This window comes from Peromyscus eremicus, chromosome 10, assembly GCF_949786415.1.
Source record: "Peromyscus eremicus chromosome 10, PerEre_H2_v1, whole genome shotgun sequence".
NCBI lineage: Eukaryota > Metazoa > Chordata > Mammalia > Rodentia > Cricetidae > Peromyscus > Peromyscus eremicus.
In genome coordinates this window covers 47,272,091-47,299,888 of record NC_081426.1, presented here as the reverse complement: position 1 = coordinate 47,299,888, position 27,798 = coordinate 47,272,091, and the positions used below count along the sequence as shown (strand labels likewise).

General features: G+C 47.1%; 1 protein-coding gene across 3 annotated transcripts; it reads left to right on the top strand.

Annotated features, from left to right (window-relative positions):
- The first annotated feature begins 280 nt into the window (after nt 1-280).
- Cckar (cholecystokinin A receptor) lies at nt 281-12,768 on the top strand. Of its 3 annotated transcripts, XM_059275055.1 has the most exons (7): nt 715-961; nt 2,400-2,464; nt 4,220-4,535; nt 5,268-5,519; nt 8,504-8,765; nt 11,129-11,256; nt 12,119-12,768. In XM_059275055.1, exons 3-7 carry the CDS (start codon nt 4,424-4,426, stop codon nt 12,652-12,654), a joined length of 1,290 nt encoding a protein of 429 aa, XP_059131038.1. In that variant the 5' UTR covers nt 715-961; nt 2,400-2,464; nt 4,220-4,423; the 3' UTR covers nt 12,655-12,768. The 3 variants fall into 3 exon arrangements, with proteins under 3 accessions (XP_059131039.1, XP_059131038.1, XP_059131040.1); XM_059275056.1 differs by lacking the exons at nt 715-961; nt 2,400-2,464 and adding an exon at nt 281-351; XM_059275057.1 differs by lacking the exon at nt 2,400-2,464.
- Nucleotides 12,769-27,798: the final 15,030 nt, after the last annotated feature.

Here is a 27,798-nt window from a genome sequence, read left to right as displayed (position 1 = left end):
AGGAAAGAAGGAAGGACGGAACTTACCCAAATCGGGCTCCATTTTGGCTGAGAGCACGTCCAATCCAAGCCCTCAGCTCTTCTAGCTTCAGAGCCCACAACAGCAGGTGGCCCTCAGGGTTGATAGCCCTATGAACCGCAACAAGAGGCCCTTCCATGGTCTGTCGTGCCTGGGTCAGCCATCAACCCCAGGGGAGAGGGGACAGATGTGCCCAGGCTTTAAAGCAATGCTTTTCACAACCAACTGAGACATTATGACATGGGACCCTTTATCGCTCCCAGCTGTCAGAGGGGGCAGTCAGTCTGAAGATGGGGGAGATTCGGCTCATGGGACCTGTGGCTGGAAGGAGAGGTAAACACCACGGCTCCACAATGACCTGCAGGGGAGGAGAATTAGCAAGAAGTCTCCAGGCACAGGAAGGGACCCAAGGCTAGAGCTGGCAGGTCTTGGGTGTGGGGTGGTGACCGTCACAACTAGTTCTCACCAGCAAGTCATGAGGCCACTGTGTGTGTGTGTGTGTGTGTGTGTGTGTGTGTGTGTGTGTGTGTGTGTGTGTGTGGTGTATGGCTAAAGAATACAACTTATAAATTTAAAAAGCCCACTCAATATATGTGTGTGTGTGTGTGTGTGTGTGTGTGTGTGTGTGTGTATACACACATATATTTATATATCAGCTTCTGCTGAAACAATAGCTTTCTCACAGCAGAGAGGCAGAGACCCCAGTAGTTGTTCCACACAGGAGGCTGAGTGCCTCAACTCTGACACCAAAGACCGAGGCATTCCTGGGGAGCCCCTGGCTCTGAGTCCACGTCGGAAGCCCGGAAACTCTGGTTCTAACATCAGTCAAGGAATAAGGTGCAGCGGCAACCACAGGATGAACTGACTCGGTGCTAAGTGGGAGACCCCACCAAAAGGCCAATCATCCTCCTTCCGCCGGCCTTGACTGGGCGGCTCCCAGAAGGTGAAGCCAGCGTTGGAGGTGGATCTCCCCACATCACTAAGGACAGTCAGGACAACTCCTCAGTGAAGGCTCCCTTCTCGGGTGGTTTTAAGGTGTGGCCAGTGGGTATTGAAAACCATCAGGCCATTATTACGCCACCAGTGAAGGGCTTACAGCACTTTCACTTTTCACAGCTATTTACTGCACTCTCCACCGATTAGCCTATCTCTGTTACAAATCCTATGAAGTCATTTGTAGCACTTTCTGGCAGGTAACCAGTGAGACCAGGATTTGATCCTAGACCCATGTGATACCCAAATTGGTTTTCCTAATAACTACCCACAGTTCCTTCCATCTGGTTTCTATGACTCCTTGCCCCAAACAGGAAGAGACGTTTATGGTTTTACCACTGTCTTCGCAGCCCCTCACTGTAAGCTTCTGTGAAAAAATTGCCAGTTAGTTTTGGGGTCAGGAAGGGGCTGGGCAAAGACTCAGCATATGGTCCTGTCAATGGGAGACTGTAGCTGACATTTTCTTTGGGCCGCCAACCGGCTCCCAAATAAAGACACGGAGACTTATTAATTATGAATGCTCGGCCTTAGCTTAGGCTTGTCCCACTAGCTCTTTTAACTTAACTTAACCTGTTTCTATTCATCTACATTCTGTCTCGGGGATTTTTACCTTTCCTGCATTCTGTATGTTTTACTTTCCTGCTTCCTCCATGTCTGGTTGAATGGCCTCTGGCATCTCTTTTTCTTTCTTCCCTGAACCTAAATTCCTCCTCCTACTTACCCTCCCGGCCCAGAAGTTCTGCCTATACCTCCTCCTGTGTTATTGGCCTTTCAGCTTTTTATTAGACCAATCAGGTGTCTTAGGCAGGCAAGGTAAACCAGCAACACATCTTTACATAGTTAAACAAATACAACACATCTTTGCATAGTAGAATACCGCAAAACAGGAGACTTGTACACAAGGGGCGCCAGGGATACCTAGCAAATAGATCAAGTCTTAGTGCGCTGGACCAAACCAATCAGAAACACAGACCCTATAGTCTCTTTCAGAACTCTCCTCCTCTGCCGCCCCCAACCTGATCGCTCATGTTCCCATCCCCACCCACTCTCAGTTCACTCATGAAATATCTTCTATTTCCCCTTCCCAGGGAGATATGGGAGTTCCCCCATAAACCTTCCTTCTTACTTAGTCTCTCTGGGTCTGTGGATTGTAGCATGGTTATTCTTTTTTTTTTTATAGCTAATATCCACTTATGAGTGAGTACATACCATGTTCATCTTTCTGGGTCTGAGTTATCTCACTCAGGATTGTTTTTTCTAGTTTCATCCATTTGTCTTCACATTTCCTGATGTCCTTGTTTTTAACAGCTGAGTAGTACTCCATTGTGTAAACGTACCGCATTTTCTTTATCCATTCTTCAGTTGAGGGGCATCTGGGTTGTTTCCAGGTTCTGGCTATTACAAATAATGCTGCTGTGAGAGACTACTGGAATCGGGAACACTTTGGGTTCAGGTAAAAACCTGGCACAAGGGACTTTTCCAGAAATCCACAGGGATAACCCCAGCTAAGACTCCTAGCAATAGTGGATCCACAGCCTGAACTGGCCATCTCCTGTGACCAGATTGGTGCCTGGCCCAATTGTCATCAGAGAGGCTTCATCTAGCAACTGATGGAAACAGATGGGGACCCTCAACCAAACATTAGGCAGAGTTCAGAGAATCCTTCAGAAGGTGGGGGGAGAAAGGATTGTAGGAGCCAGAGGGGTCAAGGACACCACAAGAAAACTCACAGAATCAACTAATCTGGGCTCATAGGGGCTCACAGAGACTGAATCGGCAACCAGGAAGCCTTCATGGGACTGACCTAGGCACTCTGCATGTATGTTACAGCCGTGTAGCTTAGTACTCTTGTGGGTCTCCAAACATTGGAAACAGGGGCTGTCTCTGACTCTTTTACAGGCTTTTGGGACCCCGTAAAATACTGGGTTGCTTAGCCCAGCCTTAATACACGGAGAGGTGCTCAGTCTCACTGCAACTAGATACGCTGTGTTTTGTTGATACTTATGGGAGACTTGCCCTTTCCTGAACAGAAGCGGAAGAGGAGTGGATTGGGGGTGAGAACGGAACTGCATTTGGGATATAAAAATGAATGAATGAATGAATGAACAAATTTATAGAAGAAAGACAAATCCTGATGTGTTACCTGTTTCTCAGATATTCAAACTGAGACCAGTTGTTGTGCAGTGAACAGTGAGGGACTTTCGAATACTGTATAACTCCCTGAAAAAGGCAAGCCCCTGACCAGGTCCCTCACACTGAGCACTTCCAACATTGCCTTCGCTCGTTCCTTCTGTTCTTCACATAGGCCAACCTCATTCCCGCCTCAGGCCTTTTGCACTGGCTGTGACCTCTGCAAAAAGTATTCTGCCTCCTGTTTGGAAGCTTTCTTGCTTACATCTCAGGCCATGCCCCACTAGTGACCCCTACCCACCCCACCCCCAAGAAGGCCTAAATCCTTTCCCACGCATCCTCTCTCCACACTAAATAGCTTCTGGGGTGGTCTTACTTCCTGACATGCTTGAAAAGTACACAGCAAATGGTTGACTCTCAGTGAACAGGTGTGGGGTGGGTGAACAAAACAAAACAATAAAAAATAAACAAGCGAATGAGAAAGCTCGCTGACGTCTGTTGTAATCAGGACCTGGGAATCTGTATTCAGAAGAGCCCCCTGCTTCTGGTTAACAAAGGGCAGAGACCACAAGACAGAGCACCGTGCTCGGTCACATCTTAACAACCACCCAGAAAGCTCCCTCCATACACATTTGCTGGGCAAGGCTCCAAAGCTAAAAGGCACTAATTGCTTTTCTATAAGGAGATAGGAACGCAGTCCCTCTGTGTCCCTTAGTCCTGATGGTCCGCATTATCGGATCTGTTACCAAGTTAATTGATGCTGTCTCCCACAGACAGTTTAGGCTTCACTCTGAATATGTCTGGGACAATGACAGGCAGAGAAGAGAGGTGGTAATTGGGAAGCCTCTCTCTCTCCTTCTCTCCCCACCCCCGTGTGTGTGTGTGTGTGTGTGTGTGTGTGTGTGTGTGTGTGTGCGTGTTGTGTGCGCGCATGTGTGTAGATGTAGCCCCAATCTAGAAAGGGTTAATATACAGCCAGGCTGCCTGTGCTCAGGGCCTCAGACTGGCCCAGGAATGAGAGGGGTGGGTCTGGAAGGTGGAGCAGGCTTGACTTACACAGGCTGCCTTCTCCCCACAGGAGTGCGACTGCTTGCCCAGCTGCTCTGAGAATGGGGAACTCAAGTTGCCTTTAGGAATGGCTGCAAAGCCCACACCTGGAAATCCCCCCTCCCTGGCCCTCCACGGCAGGCAGGTTGCGTTTGGGAGACTCTACGGTCATTAGAGGAAGGAGCCAGGAGTGAGCCGTTCACCAGCTCGTCAGCACTTGGTAGAGAGCAGCAGGATGGACGTGGTCGACAGCCTCCTTATGAATGGGAGCAACATTACTCCCCCCTGTGAACTCGGCCTGGAAAATGAGACTCTTTTCTGCCTGGATCAACCTCAACCTTCAAAAGGTAGGTGTTAGAGGCTGTGGCAGGAGTTCAGAAAACTACCGAGTTGAGGGAGATAATAGCAACAAGCAAGGCTGACTAAAATGTACATACATTTGTGTGTGTGTGTGTGTGCATGTGTGTGTGTGTGTGTGTGTGTGTGCGCGTGTGTGTACAAAATCCCTGTGAGATAAAGCTAAATGAAGAAGTTGTATGTTCAGAAGTTTGGGTAAAAGAGTAAGAGAAATCTACAGTTAAATATTGTTATTGTCCCCATAGGAGAGTTGGGGACTCATGCAGAATTTGGGGGGTAACAAAAGCCTAGAAGAGCTGTAGGCAGAAAGGGGTGCCAAGTGTGAAAGCTGGGACTTACCAGCATTACAGAAAAAGGCATTGTCAGGGGTAGAGGTTGCCTTTTCTTAGGGGAAACCCAGCATGAAGAAGTGATTATGGGCAAATAATGCTTAGCCTCAAGGAAAGAAAGCCATCCCCATTCAGGAGCATTGTCCTTAGGAAAAACTGCTTTCCGGAGTGATCTGTTGACACGCCAACCTTTAAAAAAACAATTGGATTGTCCTGTGCTTCCCTGGGCTTGTGTCTGCGATGCAGCCAGTACAGGAATACCCGGGTTCAGTGATGCATGCCAGCGGGGGGCATCATCAGAAATGACCACTCTTTTGGAGGGGCTAAGGTTTTAACATCCCACCCTCCTAACTCCCCCCTCCATCCCTCCAACTCTTCCCCATTCCTCTGCAGAGTGGCAGCCTGCAGTGCAGATCCTCCTGTACTCCTTCATATTCCTCCTCAGCGTGCTGGGGAACACGCTGGTCATCACGGTGCTGATTCGGAACAAGAGGATGCGGACCGTCACCAACATCTTCCTGCTGTCCCTGGCTGTCAGTGACCTCATGCTCTGTCTCTTCTGCATGCCATTCAACCTCATCCCCAACTTGCTCAAGGATTTCATCTTCGGAAGTGCTGTGTGCAAGACCACCACCTACTTCATGGGTGAGTCGCGGCAGGTGGCTGTTGACAGGGCTCTTCTCACAACCTGCTTAGCCCCGGCTTTTGCCAGACCCTTGACAGTCACAGCAGAAGGACCCTGCTGGGTTCCTAAACACCAAGCATCTGGCTGTCCGGGCCCATGTACAAGGACACAGGTGTTTACCTTTACTGCAGGCCCGTCCCCCTACTTGCTAGGAAGTGTGTGTCAGAAGTTGATACCAAAACACAGTGGGGTTTGAGTGGGCTTGCCTCTTTGCAGAAGGACAAGGATTCATAGGTGGCTTCAAGTCACTCTATACCCTTCTGGTGGCAGATGATTGTATTCTGATTAACTCCCAACTTGAGTCGGGGTTTCTTGGAATGGAGCGGGTGCATAGGATCAGGGCTCCTTTGCTGTTGTTTCTTGTTCTGTGAGAAGTGGAAGCAATTTTAAACCATTTCATCTCGGTCTTGCTTCTCCTCTCAGGATTCACTTCCCAGATTGTTCTCTCAAAGCCTGGGAGCATCTTAGGCCAGGGGTCTGTGGGGTGTGTGTGGGTGTCCCTAATAAGAAGCCGAATATGTTCCCAGGGACAATGGGTTATGATGTAGACCCTGATTGGATGAGCTACGTAGCTTGCTGCTTATACCAAACATAATGCTGGTTATAACAAAGCTACTGTTTTAGTACACTTTATGTACCAGATGGTTTGCTGAGCACTTTTACTTCCATGGTCTTGTTTCTCAACCTCCTGGTAATAACTATAATCAATTCTTCTCTGTCTCACCAAGCACTTGCCAAGGGAAGTATGATGGCTAGGATTTGAACCCAGGTTAGCGGGCACCACAGTGGTGAGCACATGCCTCAGCTTGTCAGCTGCAGTGGTTCTCCTAACCCTGGCCAGAAACATGTCCCTTGGTCCTCTCTGTCTGTCACACTGCCTGTGTGTGTGTGTGTGTGTGTGTGTGTGTGTGTGTGTGTGTGTGTGTAAAAGGGGATGTTTGATTCTGGCCCATGCTGTGTAAAACAGAGAGCACTGAGTAGGGCTAGGGCAATCTTCTGAGACCAGAAAGCTTTGAAAAACCTTTGAAAAGCCCAGCTGAGTGTTCAGGGTCCAATAGAAGACACAATGATGATGATGAATCGCTGACCCTCATGCCCCCAGATTAGTAACCAAGAGCATATCATCTGTGTTCAAGTCCCCTGAACATATTGTAAAGCCTTAAAAAATGAGAAGGTTGGATAATGAAGGATTGCTGAGAGCTCATTGACTTCTGAGGCCGCCCGTGTGTGTGTGTGTGTGTGTGTGTGTGTGTGTGTGTGTGTCTGTGTCTGTGTGTGTCTGTGTGTGTGTGTGTGTCTGTGTGTGTGTGTGTCTGTGTGTGTGTGTGTCTGACAGGGACCGTACCTCAGCATCTTAGCCGGACTGGGGAAGAGAGTTCATGGAAGTGCTCACGTAGTCAGTCACATAGCTCTGAAGGCCACGGAACTGTTCGCTTTGAGGTGGTCAGTTCCGTGCTGTGTGAATTTCACCTCAGAACACTTTTAATAGCCAGAGTTAAACAGCAAAATAATTCTGGGATTATTTGGAATGTCATAATAGCTTACTTTGTTAAATTTACTTTTTCTTGTTATTTGGTATTGGTTTTAGGTTGGTTTAGATTTTTTTTGGGGGGGCAGGGTAAGGATTGAACAGGGTTTGGTATGCAGCCTTGACTGACCTGGAAACTTACTGTGTAGCTAGGTTGGCCTTGAACTTGAGGTGATTCTCTTGTACCTGCCTCCCAAGTGGTAGAATTACAGGCATGTCCCATCATGCTCACTCAGGGCTTTGTTGAATTTCTAATTCTGATGATTTAGATCCTGCCTTTTTTGTATGATATCTTCAACAATACTACTAACAGTACCCACCAGACACCTAATTTGTTGGTGGGGGGGAATGTGATTGATAGTGGGTTTATAGTGACTGTGGACCCATTGTACAGAACAAACTCAATGGGATTTAGAGCTGTCCTTTAGAATCTACATGTCATAGGCTCTTTAGAGTGAAGTCCAGTAAAACACAGTGAGTGAATCCCACTCAAATAAAAAAAAAAGCTTTTAATTAAAAGTTTATATATAGATGGTGTTTTTAGAGAGTTACTATCTATCCTGGTAAGTAGTCATGTTTTAGGATGCCACGTTTAGAATGCCTGTTCCCACATCTGTTGGTAACAGCTGATTGGCAAGTGACCGTTCTCGTAGCTGAAGGCTCTAAGGTGAACTTAAAGGATAAGACGTTACAATAAATGTGCACACCGGACACCGTCGAGAGGAGAAGGGGATCCTTTCTACTGTGTGCAGGGGACGCCCTAGAGGAGATGTAGTTCTCTCCCACTCTAATCCGGTACATGGTCACTTTCTCAAACACAAAGGCTGGACGGCGGCCAAGACCCGGGTTCTCCACTCACAGACACCGTTAGCTCATCCCAGAACCCTTCCTCTGCCACCTTTTCTCACTGTGCCTTTTTTCAACAGATAATTTAATTTAGAATGTTTCTCTCTTCTAAGTCGTGTAGTAGATTTAGAGACCTTTGGGGAACCTTTTGGAGTCCTTGACAATTTCTGCCTTTTAATGTCTATTTAACCACATGCTCAAGATCAAAATTAGAGCTCTTCTCTAGGTTTCCAAAAGCCCTTCTGTGGGATGGCGATGTATTTTTATCCCCTTGTTTATTAATTAATGAGTACCTTTAGCCCAAGCTGGAGTTAGATCGCAATCAAAGCTCAATCAACTTATCTGAAGATTGTCAATGAGATGTGTTGGCAAACACATATGCTTAACCACCTTAAGTTCATAATGATACAAAGCTGGAACTAAATCATCTTTTTAAGATATACACAGTCTTTCTTTACCCCCTGAGCATTTGCCTAGGATACTAAACTGTGGCTCTGATACACTCAAGCTAATGTACAAACAAACTCGGCAGTCAACACGTGAGTAACCGCCCCCTTTGCTCCTCCCCAGGCACGTCCGTGAGTGTTTCCACCTTCAACCTGGTGGCCATCTCTCTGGAGAGATACGGCGCCATCTGCAGACCCTTACAGTCCCGAGTCTGGCAAACCAAGTCCCACGCTTTGAAGGTCATCGCTGCCACCTGGTGCCTGTCCTTCACCATCATGACTCCGTACCCCATTTACAGCAACTTGGTGCCTTTTACTAAAAATAACAACCAGACGGCAAACATGTGCCGCTTCCTGTTGCCAAGCGATGCTATGCAGCAGTCTTGGTAAGGCGGTGTTTGCTCATCCTTCAAGACACAGCTTCACCTAAGTTAGAAGTGAGGAACAGGAAAGCCCTGCCCGATGACTACAGGAAGGCAGGTCTCCTGGAGGTTTTCTAAGGAGGGTCCCTTTACTATTATTCTACGTTGGCAGTTTCGTATACTTATATACTGAAGTTTAGTTGTCTCCCCACCCAGAAGACAACTTCTCTCCCATCCCTCCTCCATTTCTGCATGAACCCCCTTTTCCCCAACAAGTTCCTCTCTTGCTTTTATGCCTTCTTTTTCTCTGTGACCTACAGAGTTAAATTAGATCTTCTCACAGAGCGGAGTAAGAAGTTATTGACTGGAGCACGGACATCTTACAACTGGCCGGCCCCATGAAGGAAATAACACCCAGCCCAGCAAGTTAGAGGCCCATAGTCCCTCAAGCGTGGGCCTTCAGGGGCCCCTCTGCGGAGGGCCATTCTAGCTTGACAGGAAGAGTACACAGTGGGAAACCAAGACCCTGAATACCATACAGTTATAGATGAAGTGATGTTAGCATGTCCATGTTACAGATAAGTGACTTAGAGGTTCCAGAGTAGCTAAATCCACAAGGCTAGGAAGGGCCAAAGTCTCTCTCTGTGCTTCACCACTATGCTTAGGCATCTACATGGTCCCCAAAAAGTTCAGACTGGGTGACTTACAGAGCTATGGTTTTCTAAAGAACTGAGGAGTGACCTGTATTAATTATTTTGTGTATCTGTGTATCTGTGGGGTACACATGTACCATGGTGCCTGTGCGGAGGTCAGCGGACAACTTGAAGGATTACTTCTATCATGTGGGTGCCAGGGATTAAACACAGGTTATCAAACTTGGTGGCAAGTGCTTTTACCAGCTAGGCTATCTCAACGCCCTAACTCCTAGCGTATATAACCACTGTGTTTACCCAGAATAGCTTACCAGAAGAGAAGATGTTCCAATACTGGTTCATTTGCTTACTGGCTAAACAGCCTTAGGGAAGTTTACCTAGTCTTTTGAAGCATCGGGTTCTTTATCTCTAAGGGAGTTAATTATACAGATTTTTTTTTCTAAATCTGTATTAATGGGCAGCTACAAGGTTCAAATAAGACGCCATAAAAATACTTTTAATGAAAAGATGGCATCAATGTGGGTGACGTTTCCTAGTTACGGGGCTGTTTTTGAAGCAGGATCTAGACATTCCGGAGTGGCTGAGAACCCAGACCGTGCTTCCTTGCTCTCTGCCTTTCGTTTTCGTCAAGTAGCTTGCACACAGAACAGCATTGCCTCACGACAGAGAAGGATACACAAGACTTGTCAAAACATGTCCAGTTGCAATGAGAAATGGCCCAGCCACTGTTCGCCTCTGACAACGGTATGGTCTAATCTGCAGCTTACACATGCCAGACTGCAAAAGTGATTTAGGGGCTGGACTCGTAGAGCAGGAGGCTATGAATCCTCAACAATGAACCGTGTTTAGAGAAAGCATAGCTCAACCCTTCCAGGCATAAGATTTCATGCGCCACCAAAGCAGCTTCGCAGCATGACAGAGAGCGGATACTCAGGGAGATTTATGGATGGCAAATGCCACATTTGGTAAAAACTGAAAGATTTTCCGTGATTCCGACCTAAACATTTAATGACTCCCATTGTAGAGTCAACAAGTTGTATAGGCTGATATGTGTCGTTGGGTTCAAATCTCACCTCTGATACTATCTGTGTGACTTTGGACACATTTAATCTCTCCAAGACTCGATTTCCTCTTCTCTATAGTAGGTGTTCAGATAATAGAAGCAACAGCTAAGGTTCTTATGTGAGTTAAACTGAAACATGTATGCAAAGAGCTTAGCCTCACCTGTAGTATTCAGCACTAGTCCTCATTAGTTAGGAATGTTTTCATATTTATTATTTCAACATATAACCTACATACTCCCATTATTTTTTAAAGACTTCATTATTTGTTCACTGTTCATGTCATTCATTTTTGTAAAGGGTCTCACTATGTCACCCAGGCTAATCTCAAACTCCTGGATCTGAGCAAGCCTCCTGCCTCAGCCTCCTAAGTATCTAGGACTGTAAGCACACACCACTCTGTGGGTTTTCCTGTTATCATTTAACATGCTCATTGGTTTGGAGCATAGAATGATGCCACATTTTCCTAATTTAAGCAGTCTCTCAGAGATATTTTAAAGAGTATGAGAAGTAAACAAGTTCTAATGACCGAACCTCCAGACATGGAATTTTCAAGTATGTTAAATGCTAGAAATTAATGCGTCTGCTCAGACCAGCTCCCCGTGCTATTCTTGCCCATTGGAACTTGAAGGTCCAGAGTCGCTGGTGATTAGATTTCTTTTAATTGCATTAGGCAAACATTCCTGCTACTCATCCTCTTCCTCATCCCTGGGATTGTGATGGTGGTGGCCTATGGATTGATCTCTCTGGAACTCTACCAAGGAATAAAATTTGATGCTAGCCAGAAGAAATCTGCTAAAGGTAACTATCTTTGGGCTGTGTTTTTATTCCAAAATAACTCAAAAGCTCACTTTATAAGTTAACAAGGTGGACTCAGACTATGTAGAGCACGTGCTGGAGACTTGGTATCAGAGGACAGCCAGGAGACCTGGTTTCTCTAATATCCTGTGTGTAAAATGAGGAGATGTTTCTTCTTGGTGGGGTCCTGAGTGGAATCAAAGGAGAGCATGCTCACACAACACAGTCTCACACAGAGGACCCTGTCCCCCAGGCTTGCTGTAATGCAGACACTTAGTGGACACCCTCTGGTGACTCTGTCCTGCATGTGACATTGAGACATTAGATCCACAGCCTCCAAGCCCAGCTTTTTGTCATGTATTTCTCACCCTCCATCCTTCCTCCCTTCTAGAGCCCACTGAACCTGTCCCCAACACCTGTGTTGACACAACTTTTTCCTTCTCCCTCTGCCTCTTTCTCAGGTCCTTACTATGTAGATAACACAGTCCCTCTGGCTCCTGTTGACTTTCTCTGTTACTTGGAGTCCTCACAATAAAAGTAATCTAAAAACTCAGCAAGCAAACAGGAAAAGAAAGGACAGAGAAGAGTGTTAATATTTATTTTGCAATAAATTTCAGCCTTACAATCTTTGTGTGTAGGATTTTATTACGATTATTATTACTATATATATATGATTTATATTGCATTGGAAGATTAGAACTAGTGCAGACTAATACTGATGTAAATCAGTTCAGGCCAGGCTGCCTGCCCATTTCTCCAGTTCAAGTTCAGCTTGGCCTCCTGGACTGGGGCAGTCAGGGGCTCCATGTCTTCTCTCTGGCATGCCATGTCCTGAACAATAAAATGATGTCACTTGCCCATCCAGAGAGGAAGCTGAGCAGTGGCGGCAGCAGTCGATACGAGGACAGTGATGGATGTTACTTGCAGCAGTCCAGGCACCCGAGGAAGCTGGAGCTTCAGCAGCTGTCCACCAGCAGCCGTGGCAACAGAGTCAACCGCATCAGGAGCAGCAGTTCCGCCGCCAACCTGATAGCCAAGAAGCGGGTGATCCGCATGCTCATTGTCATCGTGGTCCTCTTCTTCCTGTGCTGGATGCCCATCTTCAGTGCCAATGCCTGGCGGGCATACGACACCGTTTCTGCCGAGAAACACCTCTCAGGGACCCCCATCTCCTTCATCCTCCTGCTCTCCTACACATCCTCCTGTGTTAACCCCATCATCTACTGCTTCATGAACAAACGATTTCGCTTGGGCTTCATGGCCACCTTCCCTTGTTGCCCCAATCCTGGTCCTCCAGGGGTGAGAGGAGAGGTGGGAGAGGAGGAAGATGGGAGGACCATAAGGGCATCACTGTCCAGGTATTCCTACAGCCACATGAGCACCTCGGCTCCACCCCCCTGAGCTATTACACTTGGCCCACCGCTGCCGCAAGAAGGAAGGGACCAGGGAGCAAGGAGGAAATGGAAAAGGAGGAAGAGGAAGCTGGAGTAAAGGAGAAGAAAGACCTGTTTCTCATGGGGACTCTTCAGTGTCTGTTTTTCATCCTTCACAGAGTTCCTGAAGGAATTTAAGGTAGGGTTGTGAAAACGCCAAGACATTTACCAGTGTTCACCATGGAAGAAACCTTAGCAGGCCAGGACAGGAGCCCCGAGGGGATCATGCCACAGTGTCACTGACAAGCCCTTGTTCAAAATGGAGGTATAGACCCCGATGAGCTTTAGAATTTTCTGGAACACCCCAGGTGAGGTCTCTCCATAGTAACGCACTGCTATGCTCTGTTTCTTCTGATCATGCAGAATTACACTATTTTCCTTCCCAGGGAACCCACGGCTACTTCCCATACGTACTACAACTACACACCTTCTCACAGCCACGTCCTCTGGCCACGTCTGAATAGTCTGACACTTTTTAATCTTGAGGTTGGTCAAGGACACTCAGAGCTGGAAGTTTAGATCAATCATCAGAAAAGCAAAAAGAGTGTGCCTAAAAGACAGGTTTTAGAATTTTTATTTCTGCAAAGGAAAAAGCATTCAAGGCCAATCACCTGAAGGAATGTTTTCTGTCAACAATGGCAAGCTGCAGAAAGTGGGGTGATCCGTGCTGTGTTACTTCTCCTTTGTACCTCAACCCCACAGCTTTTTTAAACCTCAATTTAATTTCTTGTGTTCATCTGGACTTCCTCTTCTCCAGAAAGACCTCTAGGTAGGAAAGGGAGTTGTATATACCTGGGCAAGGGCAGAAGCATGTATAGTCAGGCCCCAAAGAAAACTGGCATCCTGGGACTCAGTTAACAGGTAGCTTTGAATGTCAAAAGTGTGTATGCTTTTAAATACCATCTATGTAGCTCTTGATAGTTGGCTCAGTGTGTGTGTGTGTGTGTGTGTGTGTGTGTGTGTGTGAACTGAACATATGGTTACATTCTCTATGTGTTAAAAACTTGTCAGTGGATATTGGAATTCAGCAAATGTTACCATTCTTCCATAAAAGCAGGAGTTCTGTGTGAGTTTTGGTTCTTTGCAAAATTCGTGTTGAAAACACTTGACTCTGAGAACTCTCTGTTTAAAAACAGAGATAAACTATACATTGAGACACCAGGAAGAACATTCCAATAGCGTGTAGCAATCCAGTCTACCAACACACCCACTCTCTCTCCCTCCCTCACTTCTTCCTGCCTCCCTGTCCTTTTCTCCCCTTTTTTCTTGAACAATACTGTCTTGTCTACTTAATAGGGTTAGTATGGATCTTTTCAACAGAAACAAGTTTGTAGGTACATGCAAAAAGTATAATATGCAAAGAAAAAAAATCAAGGAAAGTTTATTGCAATGAGCTGCCAATTATCCAAGGAATGAACATTCTTCTTCTCCTTTCATAAGGCCACAACCAGCCACTGATCTGGACTCCACACCCTCAACAGTCCCCAAACCTCCCTGTGGCAGAGGGAAAGAGGAGAGCGGTAAGGGATGATAAGGTTCCCGGTGTTCTAGAATTAGACAAGATGTGCATCTTACAGTGATAGTTGTGCCCAGTGGAGCATACTAAGGAGAAACAGCTGAGCACATAACTGCCCGTCACACCCAGCCTGTCAGACCAGACTCCTCCCTCCTCAGACTTCAGTCTTATGAGTAGCAATCACCACCCTCTCAGTCAGTGATTGTAAAGTCAAAGTGCGGAGTTCAAACTGTAATGATAAAAGATGATAAAAGATGTAATGATAAAAGATGTAAGAGATAAAAATGTCTTTGATACCTGAGTAGGTCTTTCCTGCCTAAATAAAGACTGATCCATCCCCTCTGACCCCCCTGACAGTATTAGGAAATCAATGAAGAAAAATTAGGATTTCCCCCCCTCCATTATTAGGAACCTCTGGAGTTTCTGAAAGTATATTAACCTAAAAGCAAGATTCTGGGATTTAGCTAACAAAAATACAGATATGCAGCTAAAATGTACTTTTGGATGAGCCATAGACCAATAGTTTCCAACCTTCCTAATGCCCTGACCCTTTAATACAGTTCCTTACATGGTGGTGACCCCCCAACCATAAACTCATTTTCATTGCTACTTCATAACTATAATTTTGCTACCATTATGAATCATAATGCAAATATATGTTTTCCAATGGTCTTAAGAGACCTCTGTGAAGGGTCGGTCAGCTCCAAGGGGCCGCAACCCACATATTGAGAAACACCCTTATAGACACTAATTTTTAGTTTTGAGTGCACCTCATACACTGGAGGACAGCCTATATTTTATCTGCCAACCCTATTTTTGAAATATTTTAAGGCAGGCAAAAACATAAACAAAATTTCCCACCCATACAGTAATAAAATGCCTTTGCTGATTTAATTTATTGGAAAGTCTTTCACCTATTGGAAGCTGAGAGGTGGGTCTAGGGGGCTATTAACCTCCAGAATCTGTGATGAGCTTGGAAGGGTCTGGTTTTTACTGATGAATTTTTTCTCACATCATGCTGCTCACACACTTTGTCAAGTCAACTTCCTTCGCCTCGTGTTAATCAAGATTACTGATTTGAGCATGAATTCAAGTTAAGGAAGCAAATACATGGATTTCCTAGTATTTTAGTGTCTTCTAGTAGCATCCCTTCAGCAGCAGCATAATACACTGGAGCATCGGAACTGAGAGGTGTGTCTCAGCTTCGTGTGCCCCAGGCACCATGGTAAGGTCTCCTCGTGCACTTGACGTGGTGAATGAGAGTGCCTGTGTATCTGGGGTTTGGTTGCACATGTCCCTGTATGCTTAACAGGTGTCTCTCTGCTTAAGCAAAATGTTGTCCTCGTGAGTTAAGCGACGACAGCTGCTGGATTTCCACTGTATGCTCTTCCTGTGTTTTGCCTAGTAAGGCACACGTACCATGAATGTTTAATAAATGTTATGACTGACTTCCGTCGTGCCTCTGAGGCGTTCAGTGGTCTCGCTTTCCATCCACAGCTAGGCTCCTCAACAAGGGGAAACTCACGCGTGGGGGCGAAGAGCAGAGCTTGGACAACACTTTTTCATCTTTGCGTGCATCCATCCCAGGTTCTCACGTGTGACCATTTACTGTGTTTGCCTTCCTCCTTTCCTCACCCCCACAACGCAAGTGGGTAGAGAGAGTGGATATAACCCCAAGTGTTTCTGATGGTGTATCCTGCCTAGTAACAGTGTTGAGATACAAGTAAACAAAGGCTGGGAGCCACTGGTCCCTCACATCCCTCAGCTTAGTTCCCCTAGCCGCCATTTCATTCGAGAACAGTCAAAACCCTTGCCCACGTTCCCAACTCTTGCTGAAGAACCCAGCTCACTCCTGTCATCAGAGCTCCCATGGACCCCTTGCTATGCCCTGCTTCATTTGCTTTCCTATAGAACCCCAGTGGCAACCACATGGAGGCACCCTGACCCTTGCTGCATCGGCCAGCTCCCTGGCCCTTGCCTCTAAATGCGCTACTTCCCTCTCTCCTGGATCGGCTGTCTTTGACCTCTCTGGGGTCCTGGCACCTCTCTCAGGTTTCGAGGAGTTGTTCTCACAGACCAGGGCCAGCCCCACCACTGCGCACTGCACCCACCCCAGCTCTTTAAAGCAGAGCCTGGGTGGAACACATGCCCTTCTTGCACAGGAAGAAAGGTCAGATGGGGACGCGTATACCATGTCCTTCCTTCTGGCAAAGTCATCACCATCCTGAATGACTACCGCACAGCAAGTATGACTACCCACATGTGACATTTGCAGGGTTGGAGATCCACTAACAGAAGATGGAGAAAAGTTAACACAACTACGTGACGTCATTCACAGCACATTACAAGGTCCAGTCACTCTTCCTTGGGATGAATGGATGGGTGGGTGGATTTGAATGGAGTCTGTTCTCAATGCCAGTCCTTCCCTGGCCCCGTTGGGAGGCTCCACCTTCCCACTCCGGTGGTTGCAGTATAGATATGCCCTTACATTTGCTCCGAGACAGAGCTGCCTGGGGAGTCAAGGTCTGTTTTCAGTTGTACACAATGTCCAGAAAATCTGGCTTCCAAGCTCACTGACCATAAAAAGCTACTTCTGGGGTAATGAAAATAAGGCCCAGAGATCTGTATCCAAGTTCAGGGGCTGTCTCTAGCTTGCTGTGTGGTCCTGAGCAAGATCACACCCATTCCCAGGAGGTCAGTTCCTCTTGAGGGGTGGTGGTGACGTGTGTGATAATGTGTGACCTAGCAGGTGAGGATTACTATCTTTTTCCTATCCCATGCCTCTCTTAATTTTACTGGCTTCATACTCCCTTTGCAACAGGGAAGCCATTTGGTGCCCAGGTTGTCTCTGTAAAGGCCTGTTGAGGAAAGGAATAAGGAGTTGAGAGAGTCCCAAGTGGGATGGTGAATGAACGTTTGTTCCATATGGCTTCTCATTAGCATTCTCCAAACACCATGTGTGATGTATCATTTCCCACATTTCAGTTGAAGACGTTGAGGCCTAGAAAGGCAGGTAGCCTGTCTAAAATCAGACAGGTGACAAATGACAGAGACAAGGTCCACCCTTATTTCAATTCCATCGTGGGCTGGCGAGATGGTTCAGCACGTAAAGGTGCTTGCTGCTAAGCCTGATGACCTGAGTTCTGTCCCCAGGATACACATTCTGAAGGAGGAAACTGATTCCCACAAGTTGTCCCCCGCCCTCCACAAGTGCACACACAACATAAACGAACAGAAATGTATTCGTTCCTCCAGGCAGCTGCTGGGGTTACATGACATCCACCCTTCTAAGTCGCCTACAGGCAATGAGTTCATTTCAGTAATGCTGCCTCGTGTGTCCTCCTAATGCCATAACCACCACAAAGGAAGCAAGTCCTTGTTTCTCCGTCCTTCTCCTGCCTCCCTGTGGACACAGGCCGAGCTCGCTCTGAGTTGCCTGCATGAGGATCTATCTGAAAGCTGGTTCTTCACACTTCTGTCCTAGACACACCCAGCCCTGTGTTCATTTTCAGGAGTACCACCTCACAAGAAAGCCAAGAGATGGTATCAGTAAATGAGTTTTCACCTCTTTGGCAAATACCAGCGTTATATTAAAGTGGGTCTGTTTTCTCGGATTCACTAGCACGAAGATAAACCGAGGCCAAGTTTTCCATCAGCCGTCAGAGTAAAGCTTCCCAGCTCCCCTTCCTTGTTACCTTTCTGCCAAGTCCCCCTTTCCCAGTGACATGTGGAATGACTGTCAAAGGGAGTCGGGAGGATGCCGGATCCACCCCAACCTCAAACCGATGGGATTTACAGTGGAGATCTTTGCCACATCCCAAAGCAAACTTCCTCTCCTGATTTTCCCGAATTGCCAATGGTGTTCGAAACCCTGCACTCTCAAGCTCAAGATCTGGATCATTTCTGAAAATCAGTCATCAAAAAGAACCCAGACTCTGGAGTTAGATTGAATTCGCGTCTAACTAACTGTGGGAGGTTCACTCAGCCTCCAAGTCTGCAGTATTTACAGGTTTTGTGAGACTTAAATGACATTATTGAGCCGTATCCCCAACCCCCAGGAAGCCACACATTTTGAGTGTCCATTACCAAGTCTCCAGGAACATAAACAACTGTCACTTGCAAGGCAGTGTAAGGTAATGTGAGCCCCCAACTAGTTCCAGTCAACGAAGTGTGTGGAGTGGTTCCTGGGGGCTTCCGGGTTTATTGGTCAGTGTCTGCCGCGTTATGCTTCAGTGACAAATACCTTCAAGTCTAGCACTGTGTCCTAAGTTAGAGTGTTCCAAACATGTTTGAAGAAACAAATCTGTCATATACAAAGTCTTGAACTAGATTGATGGTCTTCACATTTTTATGCAAGGAAGCCCTCTTTTCCAAAAGCAGCTCTGTGTGGAGGTCCAACACAGGAATGAGATAGCTGTACAGTTACCTAGGAGAAGTAATGGGGCTTTACCTTCCCTTGAAACCCTGGCGGGGAGGAGGGGGATCCCTGGGTTCTATAGGACATATTTTGAAAGCCATTAATGCAGAGCCCCTTGGGGCCCATATTCTGTGACTCCAGGGCCTGCAATGCCAGCCTTTGTCAGGAGAAGCCAGTGGCTTCAGTCAAGCTTTGCCACATAAGTTCAGAATCTTAATTTCCAGATATGCCCTACCCCTGGCCCTGCTGAAGGAGAAGGTCACTTCCCATCAGAGTCTAATGTTTAGACTCTCGGCGCATCATCCCAGCACTCCTGGCAACGTAACAAGACTTTCCCTGCATGGTTTCCTAAAAGAGGGATGTTGGTCCAGTGCTAGTTGGCTGGGAACTTGGTTGTTGTTCAATGCAGTTGCCAGAATGATACCCTGATATCAGGAATATGTCAAAGAGCTCCACAAGTCAGCTGTACTGGCTGGAGTTTCCTAGTTTTCCTGAAGAAAACTAACAGACCAATAAAATCAAGGTCCCAACCTGGGCTCTACCCTGCATCGAAGGACTGTGATTTCTTAGTTGCCAAACTACCTCTTGGAGGGTTAACTGCCTATGGCCTGAGGTCCCTCCCAGGTTCCTGCCATTATGATTCCTTGGCCCTGGTAGAAATTTACAGAAGGCCTCTGTGAACTCCTCCCCTTGGGCCACAGTCCTGAGCTCTGAGGGATGCTGGGACAGTTTATCCAGGCAGCTTCCTGAAGTGGGCTGAAAAGGTCCTGTGTTATTTATATGCAGAAGTCATAACTACTGATACCTCACTATGTGGCTATATTTGGAAATAGAAATTTGCACGACACTAAGGTGTAATGAGGACGTTATGTGGACCCTAACACAATCTCAAGAGAGAACCATGTGGACAGAAAGCAAGAAAGTGGTCACCGACCACCCAAGAAGAGAACCCTTACAGAGACCAGATGCCAACACACTGATCTTGAACTTACAGCCTCTGGAGTAAGAGGGAACAAGTTTCTGCTACTTAAGCTCTTTGGTCTGTGGTACTTGGCTACAGTGGTCCTAGCCAGCCATGATTCCTGCCCTCCTTGGAAGATACAGAGTGCTTACAACCAGCCCCAGATGGCCAGAGAAGACGGCCGCTCAATGATAATTCTTGCAGGAGGACACCTGAGCTGTGGTGCTGAACCTCACACCTGGTCCAAGCTCCCTCCTCTCTCAACAGCCGCTGTGTTTCCCACCTGCTCTCTGACCTCAGCAATGCCCCTCAGGGACAGACCAGACAATTAACAATTTGCTAAGTGAGAACTCCGAATGGGGTTCAGCTGAACTAAAGACGTCTCCAGGGATGGAGGGATCGGATCTCAGAACCTGAAAGCAGCAGGTGTTTCCCCGGCACAGGGGTAGAGTTGCCTGGATGAAACACAAATGTCTCTAATGTGAATTTGAGACAGGCAGTGATCCCTATATTACAGCACATCCCATGCAATGTGTTTTTATTTGCCCAACCTACAGGCCCTATCACGGGATTCTCAGTGGGTTATCATGGGTAGTGGAGAAACTGAGTCCAGCTAAAGCAAATGTGACCAGGCACTGTCCTGATGGCTGTACACACAGAGGAGACAACAGACACCACCACCCACCACCCACTGAGCCAATTGTGGAGGAAGGAAAGGACTACCCTGGGGGCCACGGGTCTCAGCTACCATGCCCTTCTTTGGAGTCCGGTCAAAGAATTTCAGACGCCTCTATTTCCTTTGGCCGCCACGAAGATCCATCATAATAGCTGCTCAGGACAGCACAGATTCCTTTTCTCATACTCTTGAAAGTCAGACTGAGAACACGGAATCAGTAGGAAATTCTAGGAAATTCTAGGGAAGCGTTTGTTCTTACCTTTTCTGGTTTCTTGAGGATGCCTGCATCCCCACCCCCCCTCCACCGCGCTCTTGGCCTCTTCCTCCATCTCCAAGGCCCACTCTGCAGCATCTTCAAAACTCTCCTCTTCTCTCACTGTTTCATTTTCTCTGTTTCTCTCACTATTTCGTCCTCTCTCCATGTTTCTGTCTCTCTCACTCAAGTTTTCTCTCTAGCATCCATCTGCTTTTCTGACTGGCTCTCTTGACCTTCACTTACAAGAAACTTTGTTACTACATCAGCTCACCTGAATAACGACCCTAGTCACGTGATCTTGTGGTTAGGGTACCACAACATCAGTGAGGGCCCATTAGTCGGCCTACCATCATGCTTCTCCCCTGTGACACCTGTTACTTGGCCATGGCTACTCGAAGGGGAAGAAACAGGGTGTGACTAGGGTTCCTGGTTCTTTGGACATACAGGCAAAGCAAGGTTCTAAGATTCAGACACTGAGGTTTGAAGAGGCTAAGAGGGGGAGTTGTATTAAAAAGCAGAAAAATGGATTTGCAGCTAAAATACATAGATAACACTCAGCTGGCATACCCCGAAAAGTCAGGACTATGGATTCTGGGGGACATTTCTGGTGCTCTAAGACTAACTCCAACCTGCTTGCAAGGTCTCACTTAGCTTTGGCAGATAGTGCAAGATACTTTTTTTTTTTTTTCAAGAGAGACACCCAGCGTTGTCTCAGCCACAGTCTGATCTACAGATGCCTGTGGGAGGTAGGGAGATGCTAACCACTCGTGAATCTTTGTAACCATGTCTGAATGCTGTGGCTGTCGTAACTAAGGGCTACAGACTAGGCAGTTCAACATAAAGAATCTGTCTTGCATTTCTGAGGCTGGAAATCCAAGGTGAAGAATCAGCTGTCTGGTTCCTTCCGAGGGCTAGGAGGGAGAATCTACTCCAGGCCTAGAGGTTGTTGGCCGTCTTTAGTGTTCTTTTTCTTGAGGAAGCACCATCCCATGGCTGCGTCCAGATGCCTGGGGTGCTCTTCCATGTGCATGTCTCTGTATTAGGACATGGGTCGCCTTAGATTAGGGCCACCCTAATGAGCCAACGGCAACTGTAAAACGCCATCTCTAAATAGGGCCACAGTCTGAGGTGCTGAAGGCTTAAGGCCTCAGAATGGGTTTTGAAAAGACAAACTGAGTCCATAATCATCTCTTTGGAACTTAATTGTTTCTAAACTGTCCAGCTTTCTGTGAAATAGGCACAAACCACCCTACACAGGGGTATTTGTGGTCTCATTCAGTGAATGAATGAGCTGGATCCCATCAAGTGTAGGCAACTCCTTGGCTGCTCAGTCTAGATCAGATGTACATCACTCCGAAGATGTTCGTGGCTTTTGGAGGTGAGTAAAGACCTCAGTGTATGGCAGAGACCTTAAGAAATGAGCTCCAGATCCAAAGTCACACTACCAATGAGGGTAGAGCAGAAAGGTGCACACTTGGGACACAAATGCACTAGCTTCCTCATAAGACAGACAAATGGGCAAGACTCGGGTCTATTATGACCAAAAGATGTCCCCTAGTAGGGAGCTGAGTCCTCCCCAAGGCACTGATCAAGTGACTGGGTCTTCCCTCTTTGGATGAAATCCCTGAGGTTCAAGATGTTCCTTTAGGGGACAGCTGAACATCCCAAGGAGGCCAGCTCCGTGACAGCACAGCCCACAATCGTGCCTAGAGAAGGCAAGGCAGTTCTCAGGTCACAGATGCAGGTATATGGTTTGACATTTAGCCTTCTAAACTTCCAGATGCCACACCACTGGCTTTTGTGTAGTCTGGGTCTGTCTACATAACTAGCACTCCACACCCAAGCAGCATTTCGGGGATTTTCTGTGAAAGGGGGGTAGGAGACCACATTCTCACACATTAGCATACAGCAGAACATAGGAAGAGATTTAAGACTCTGGGGCTTTGGCCCGAGGGTCTCCTATGTGAGGCTCAGAGAGATGTATCGTTACCCAACACCCCGGGGTGATATTTGTGCAAGTGGACCAACAACTGAACTTTCAGAACCTCTATTCCGGAACTTACTATTTGTTAGCCCGTTTGATTTCCTTTTTCCCGAGACGAGGATGGCAAGATGACAGAGCTCACCAATGCCCCTACTTGTGGACCACTGGAGAGATGACTGAGTCACAGGCTGGGACTGACCAAGGACTAAAAAGAGGTCAATGGCAGGGAAGAAAACCAGCCTTTCTGTTCTGAGGGTCTCGTGGAACAGGAGACACACAGTACATGGACTGGGAGGGACATGGGTGTACAATGTCACGAGACCCTCCTAGCATCTGCCTCAAACCCTCTCTCTGAAGCTGGACTCAGGACTGCCGTTGACAACCCATCAAGAATGGCTTGCCTCTCCGACTGGGTGAATCCATGCCATGCGGTTTCTGCTGCCAGTGAGGCGGAAGGTTGCCTGTTTGCGCCAGCTGTGATTGTGAACGAGCTTTACCCAAGGAAGAGAAAAGCTTCTGTGGGTCGCTGCCATTGCCTGTTATTGGTTCCCACCCCAGGACTTTATCTCTTCGCGCAGGCTGCAGGTTCACCCAGATGAACCCTGCTACTGGCAAATGGTAAGGTGGAGTCCAAAAGCAAGAGGTTCTGCTCGTGTGCACAGAGGGCCGATCAAATAAAATGCGTTTGGCTTCCATTCTGTCCGTTTTGGCCTGTCAAAGTCTCATTTTTAGCTTGCAAAAGCAAAATATGCTTATTAGCTGTGAAAATAACCATAATTATTGAGTATCCTGTGGGAAATATAATCTTATTAAGGTGATTCTGAAACTCTGGCCCCTTGGGTGTACAAGTGGAGTTTTAGAAATACAGCGACACTGGAGGACAATTGGGTATTTTATGGTGAGAAAAGTGTTGGCCTCAGGAAGCAAGCCAAGAACAGAAAGCTGACAGAAAATAAGTGAGTCTGATGGGCTTTAGCACAGTGAGGTTAGCACCCTAGAGTTTGGGGTAGTAGAAAGTGGAGGAGCATTTAAGACAGGAGAGAGACGCTCATCAGGAACGTGGTTTTCTCAGGGTGAGGCTCATCCATTGTACTCTGAGTGTGCTAACCCCTGAGATTTCCCCAAATTCAGGAAAGTCAACTGCATAATTGGGGTTGTGGGGGTTACATTGCACCTTCTTTTGGCTATTGTGATGTTTGTGGTTCCATTGGAGATCCGTGTGGAAGCATTCACAAGGTCCTGAGCTCTCCAGCGCCACCAATGGTGGATTGGAGGGGAAAGGGGGAGAAAGGGGGACCCTTTGAGGAATAAAATGATGTTACATGAGCAGGGACTTGGGGAGGAGTGATGATGTGACCTGAAGGCCCTGAACACCGAGAGTCATTGTCTTAACTCCAGGAGGACCCAAGAAAGTGTGAAGCAGAACTGGAGACACATGCTGAGGCTGCTGAAGATGTGATCTCCATAAATATTGCGACCGACGGTGTGGCTTACTCTGACACAAAGAATGGGGTGAAAGTAACACTGAGCAAGTTTGGAGCTGACAAGTGGAGAGACTTTGAGTATCTCCATCATTCATCCTTAGTAGCTGCTCCTAGGATGAAAACAATCGGGCGGGTCTGGGTCTTACTGCCGCTTGAAGCTAAGCCCACAGAGCTCTACACAGGTCTGCTGACCTCAAGTTGATTGATAGATGTGTGAGGGAGAAAGCCAAGCTTAACATGCACCTCTAAACTTCGCTTTGTTACACAGCATCAGTTCTTCAGCAGCTGACTGGTACACCGTCTTTTCTTTGTTTCCTATCATCTATATGTGTTTCCGACGCTTTCCATCAAAACCTTTCTGTTTAAATATCTTGGACCAAATCTTTAACTCTCGGAGTGAATTTCAACTGTAGACTTTCTCCTCCCAGATGTGTAGATCTTCAAGCCACTTGTCTCTGAGAAAGACGTTACTATTAGACTTCTAGGCATCTTCAAGCAGATGAGAATGGACATATACATGCATTTTTCTTGGGTCTCTTGATGTCACACTCCTAAGGTAAGACACACTCTAGTACATAGCTGATTTGTTTTCCCAGAAAGGCTCCAAATCCTGCAAGGGAAGTTCAGCAAATGCCATAGATCTTTCTCAGTCTCTTGTTTGCTGGGAGAAGGTGGAGCATGGTGGCACCCCCAGCCGTTGGATAAGAACTCCTCCTCCCTGTCCCGGCTCCAGCTCTGGCCAGCTTCCCAGTCCAAATGGCAGAATGCATTCAGGGAGGTGATTAATGTCCACAAAAGGCTCCAGAGAACCTCTCGGAGTTTATTAAATCAAGAAAATCGTGTTTAAATGTAATGTCAAAGATATGACACAGACCGACGGATCCAAAGCAGACTGCCAGCCTTAACCTTGATTAACTAGGTGTTCTTCAGGCTTTGATTGGAAGGCTTAAAGCCTCTAACAGTTGGAGATTTTTGTTTGTTTTTTTGTTTGCTTTTTTCAGGAAGGTCTAGAATCCTGGAGAAGAGGTCAGCACTAGCCAACAGAGCCATCTATTTCTGCCTATCAGCCACTATTAAGGGCAAAGGCAGAGGTCATGGCTTTTGTGCCAGGGCCACCACTGTGTACCAGGCAAGGCCCCCACCTGGGCTAGAGAGGCTCAGCGTGTCCACCCACCACTCCTAGAATTCTCACGTGCCTCTACTCAACCGTTTGTAAGTAGCAAGATGCCATCACACATGGAGTACTTGACAATACCCTATGTCTTCTGGCTCAGAAAACACATGGCTATGCTAGTGGGCAGTCTGTTGACAGGTTGCAAAGAAAATAGAACAGGGTGACATGGTTCCTTTCGATAAAAGTGCACCCAATTAGATGAGGGTGACAAGGAGCAGCAAGGAGATGTTTCATGTGGCTATGTGTCTGACAGACACAATACATGCCGCCGTAGGAACTCTTAAGTCCCCTTTTACAGCTGAGGGCACTGAAACACAGAGAGACCAGGTAACTCCATCTACATCACACAGCTAATAACACAGGAGGAGCTAGAAGACAAGTCCAGGTACCGTAGCCACCAGCCACACTCTTATCTACTAGGCTACACACCACCTTGTGGAGCCAGGGAGACTGTAGCAAGCTGCAGGTGGAGGGGCAGCCATGGAAAGGTCCAGGGGGAGTGTTCTAGACCCAAGGACAAGATCATTTCAATCCTGTAGGTGAGAGATGAGGGGTCATGAGCCAGAAAGGAAGGGACACGTTCAGGAATGGTTTTCATTGTCTTTTCCTGCTTAACTAATAACCCCACAGGACTCGTGTTCCTTAGCGATATAATGTCTTATTTCTTTTGTCTTTGACAATTTCATACATGTATATGATGCATTGTGGTCATATTCACCCCTCCTTAGCCCTTTCTTACTCCCTCCCCCATTGCTGACTCCCTTCTGCCCAACTATCCTTCCTCTACCTTCATTCTCTCTCTCTCTCTCTCTCTCTCTCTCTCTCTCTCTCTCTCTCTCTCTCTCTCTCTCTCTGTGTGTGTGTGTGTGTGTGTGTGTGTGTGTGTGTGTGTGTGATGCAGGCAGCCACAGCTGCTACATGCTCATCACTGCCACAATCGTGTCACATCCAGAACACAGCATTTCACAGCTCTCCTCCTCATCTTCCGGCTCTTATGGGCTTTTTTCACCCTTTCATGGACCTCGGATGGGGTGAAGTAAACGTCCTGCTCAGGGATGGGATGACACAATAATCTCAGAACTTGGACCAGTTATGAGTCTCTGCATTAACCCCAGCCCACTGCAAGAAGAAGAAGAAGAAGAGGAAGCTATTCTGACCAAGGTTGAAAGCAGCACAGGTCTCTGGATATGAACATAAATATTCAGAAGACAATCTGATATCATGTCTATTTATCAAAGCATCAGTAACAGAATTCCTCTGCCCATTGACAGGGCAGGCTGTGAGCTCCCCAGCCACAGGTTCTTGACCAAGTTTACAACAGCAGGCCTCCAATCCAGCCAGAAAGTGGTGGATGAACCCCAAACACTCATGCCACTACTGCCCCAGTGTGCATGCCTTGCGTGGCAGGTCTGTAGCTGGAGATGACTGTTGATGATGTTTCTCCTGCAGCAGCCTCTGTAATACCTTCTGGCATTATGAGAGCTGGGCAGCCGGGAGGAAGCTACCAGCTCAGTGCCAGCTTGATTTCTCTGTGTTCTGTATCCAAAGTGTGCAGTGTCTTTAGTAATCAGTCTTATCTTCTAATTCTGGTATACATCCAAGAGCAATAGCAATAGCCTGCATTGTTTGGGGAGCCTCTGGGGGCTCTCTGGCCAACAACTCATAATGAAGTATCCCATGCTTGGTACTGGAATGTTCCTTTGAAAAACTCATGGCTTCTGGGATCAGTATTCAACTCTCTTTGGCATGATTAGTTAGATGACTAATTATTGAGATCACTCCAGTCTGATCTTGGCTTCAATCCTAAATCTTTCACTGATTAATTGGTCAACCCTGGGAAGTCACTCAGCTTCTCTGATCCTTTATGTACAGTAGGGATGCAAGGCCATCCCACAAGGTCATCTGTGGAGAGGAGTAAGTGGGACAACTTGTGCTGAGTCAAGGGCAAGGCCGCCCCAGGGCAGATCCTGTGGACATCTCAAATTTCTTTCTCCAATATAGGCAGAGCCTGAGTTGCTGCAGTGACAAGACCCTACTGTAGAATCGAAAGATGAGAACAGTGTGCCTTGCTACTCACAATGCCGTCCAGTGACCAGCTCTCCTGGATCTTGCAGGAGGTGGGGACCAGAATTGGACCCAGGTTTACCCACAGACACACTGAAGCAGAATTCGTAAGGGAAAGTCCTTCATCTGCATGTTGAATGAACACCTCACCTACTTCCATGTCCTTCTTATCACCAAAAGGAGGTTGAAAGTTGGGCATGGTGGCATACATCTGTAACTCCAGAATTCAGGACGCTAAAGCAGCAGAACTGTGGGTTAAAGGCTAGCCTGGGCTATTGCAATGAGGTCATCTCAAACCAAACAAAGGGAAAAGGGAAAAGCTGGGCAGGGTTGAGCCTGTGCTAGCTCAGGGCCCCTTGTCCTTTGTACTGTCCTAGGCACTTGAACCCCAGCCCTCCATGCTTCATATAGCACTGCCCATCCAGCTGCCACGCCTCAGACACCCAGCGCTTGCAGCTGGACTCCTGATAACTTGACAGCCTCTCATCAGATGTCCCCACAGACCAATCAGCTGAGTCCAGAAGATTCCAATAGCATCCGGCATAAGGACAGCAAGTGCCCTGCCCCCACTGACCAGCGC

What these genes read in the sequence shown, in the direction of transcription:
- Cckar (XM_059275056.1), top strand. Translation starts at nt 4,424, where the DNA reads ATGGACGTGGTCGACAGCCTCCTTATGAATGGGAGCAACATTACTCCC. An exon ending in GACCACCACCTACTTCATGG is followed by an intron (nt 5,520 to 8,503) that starts GTGAGTCGCGGC and finishes GCTCCTCCCCAG; the next exon opens with GCACGTCCGTGAGTGTTTCC. An exon ending in GATGCTATGCAGCAGTCTTG is followed by an intron (nt 8,766 to 11,128) that starts GTAAGGCGGTGT and finishes TAATTGCATTAG; the next exon opens with GCAAACATTCCTGCTACTCA.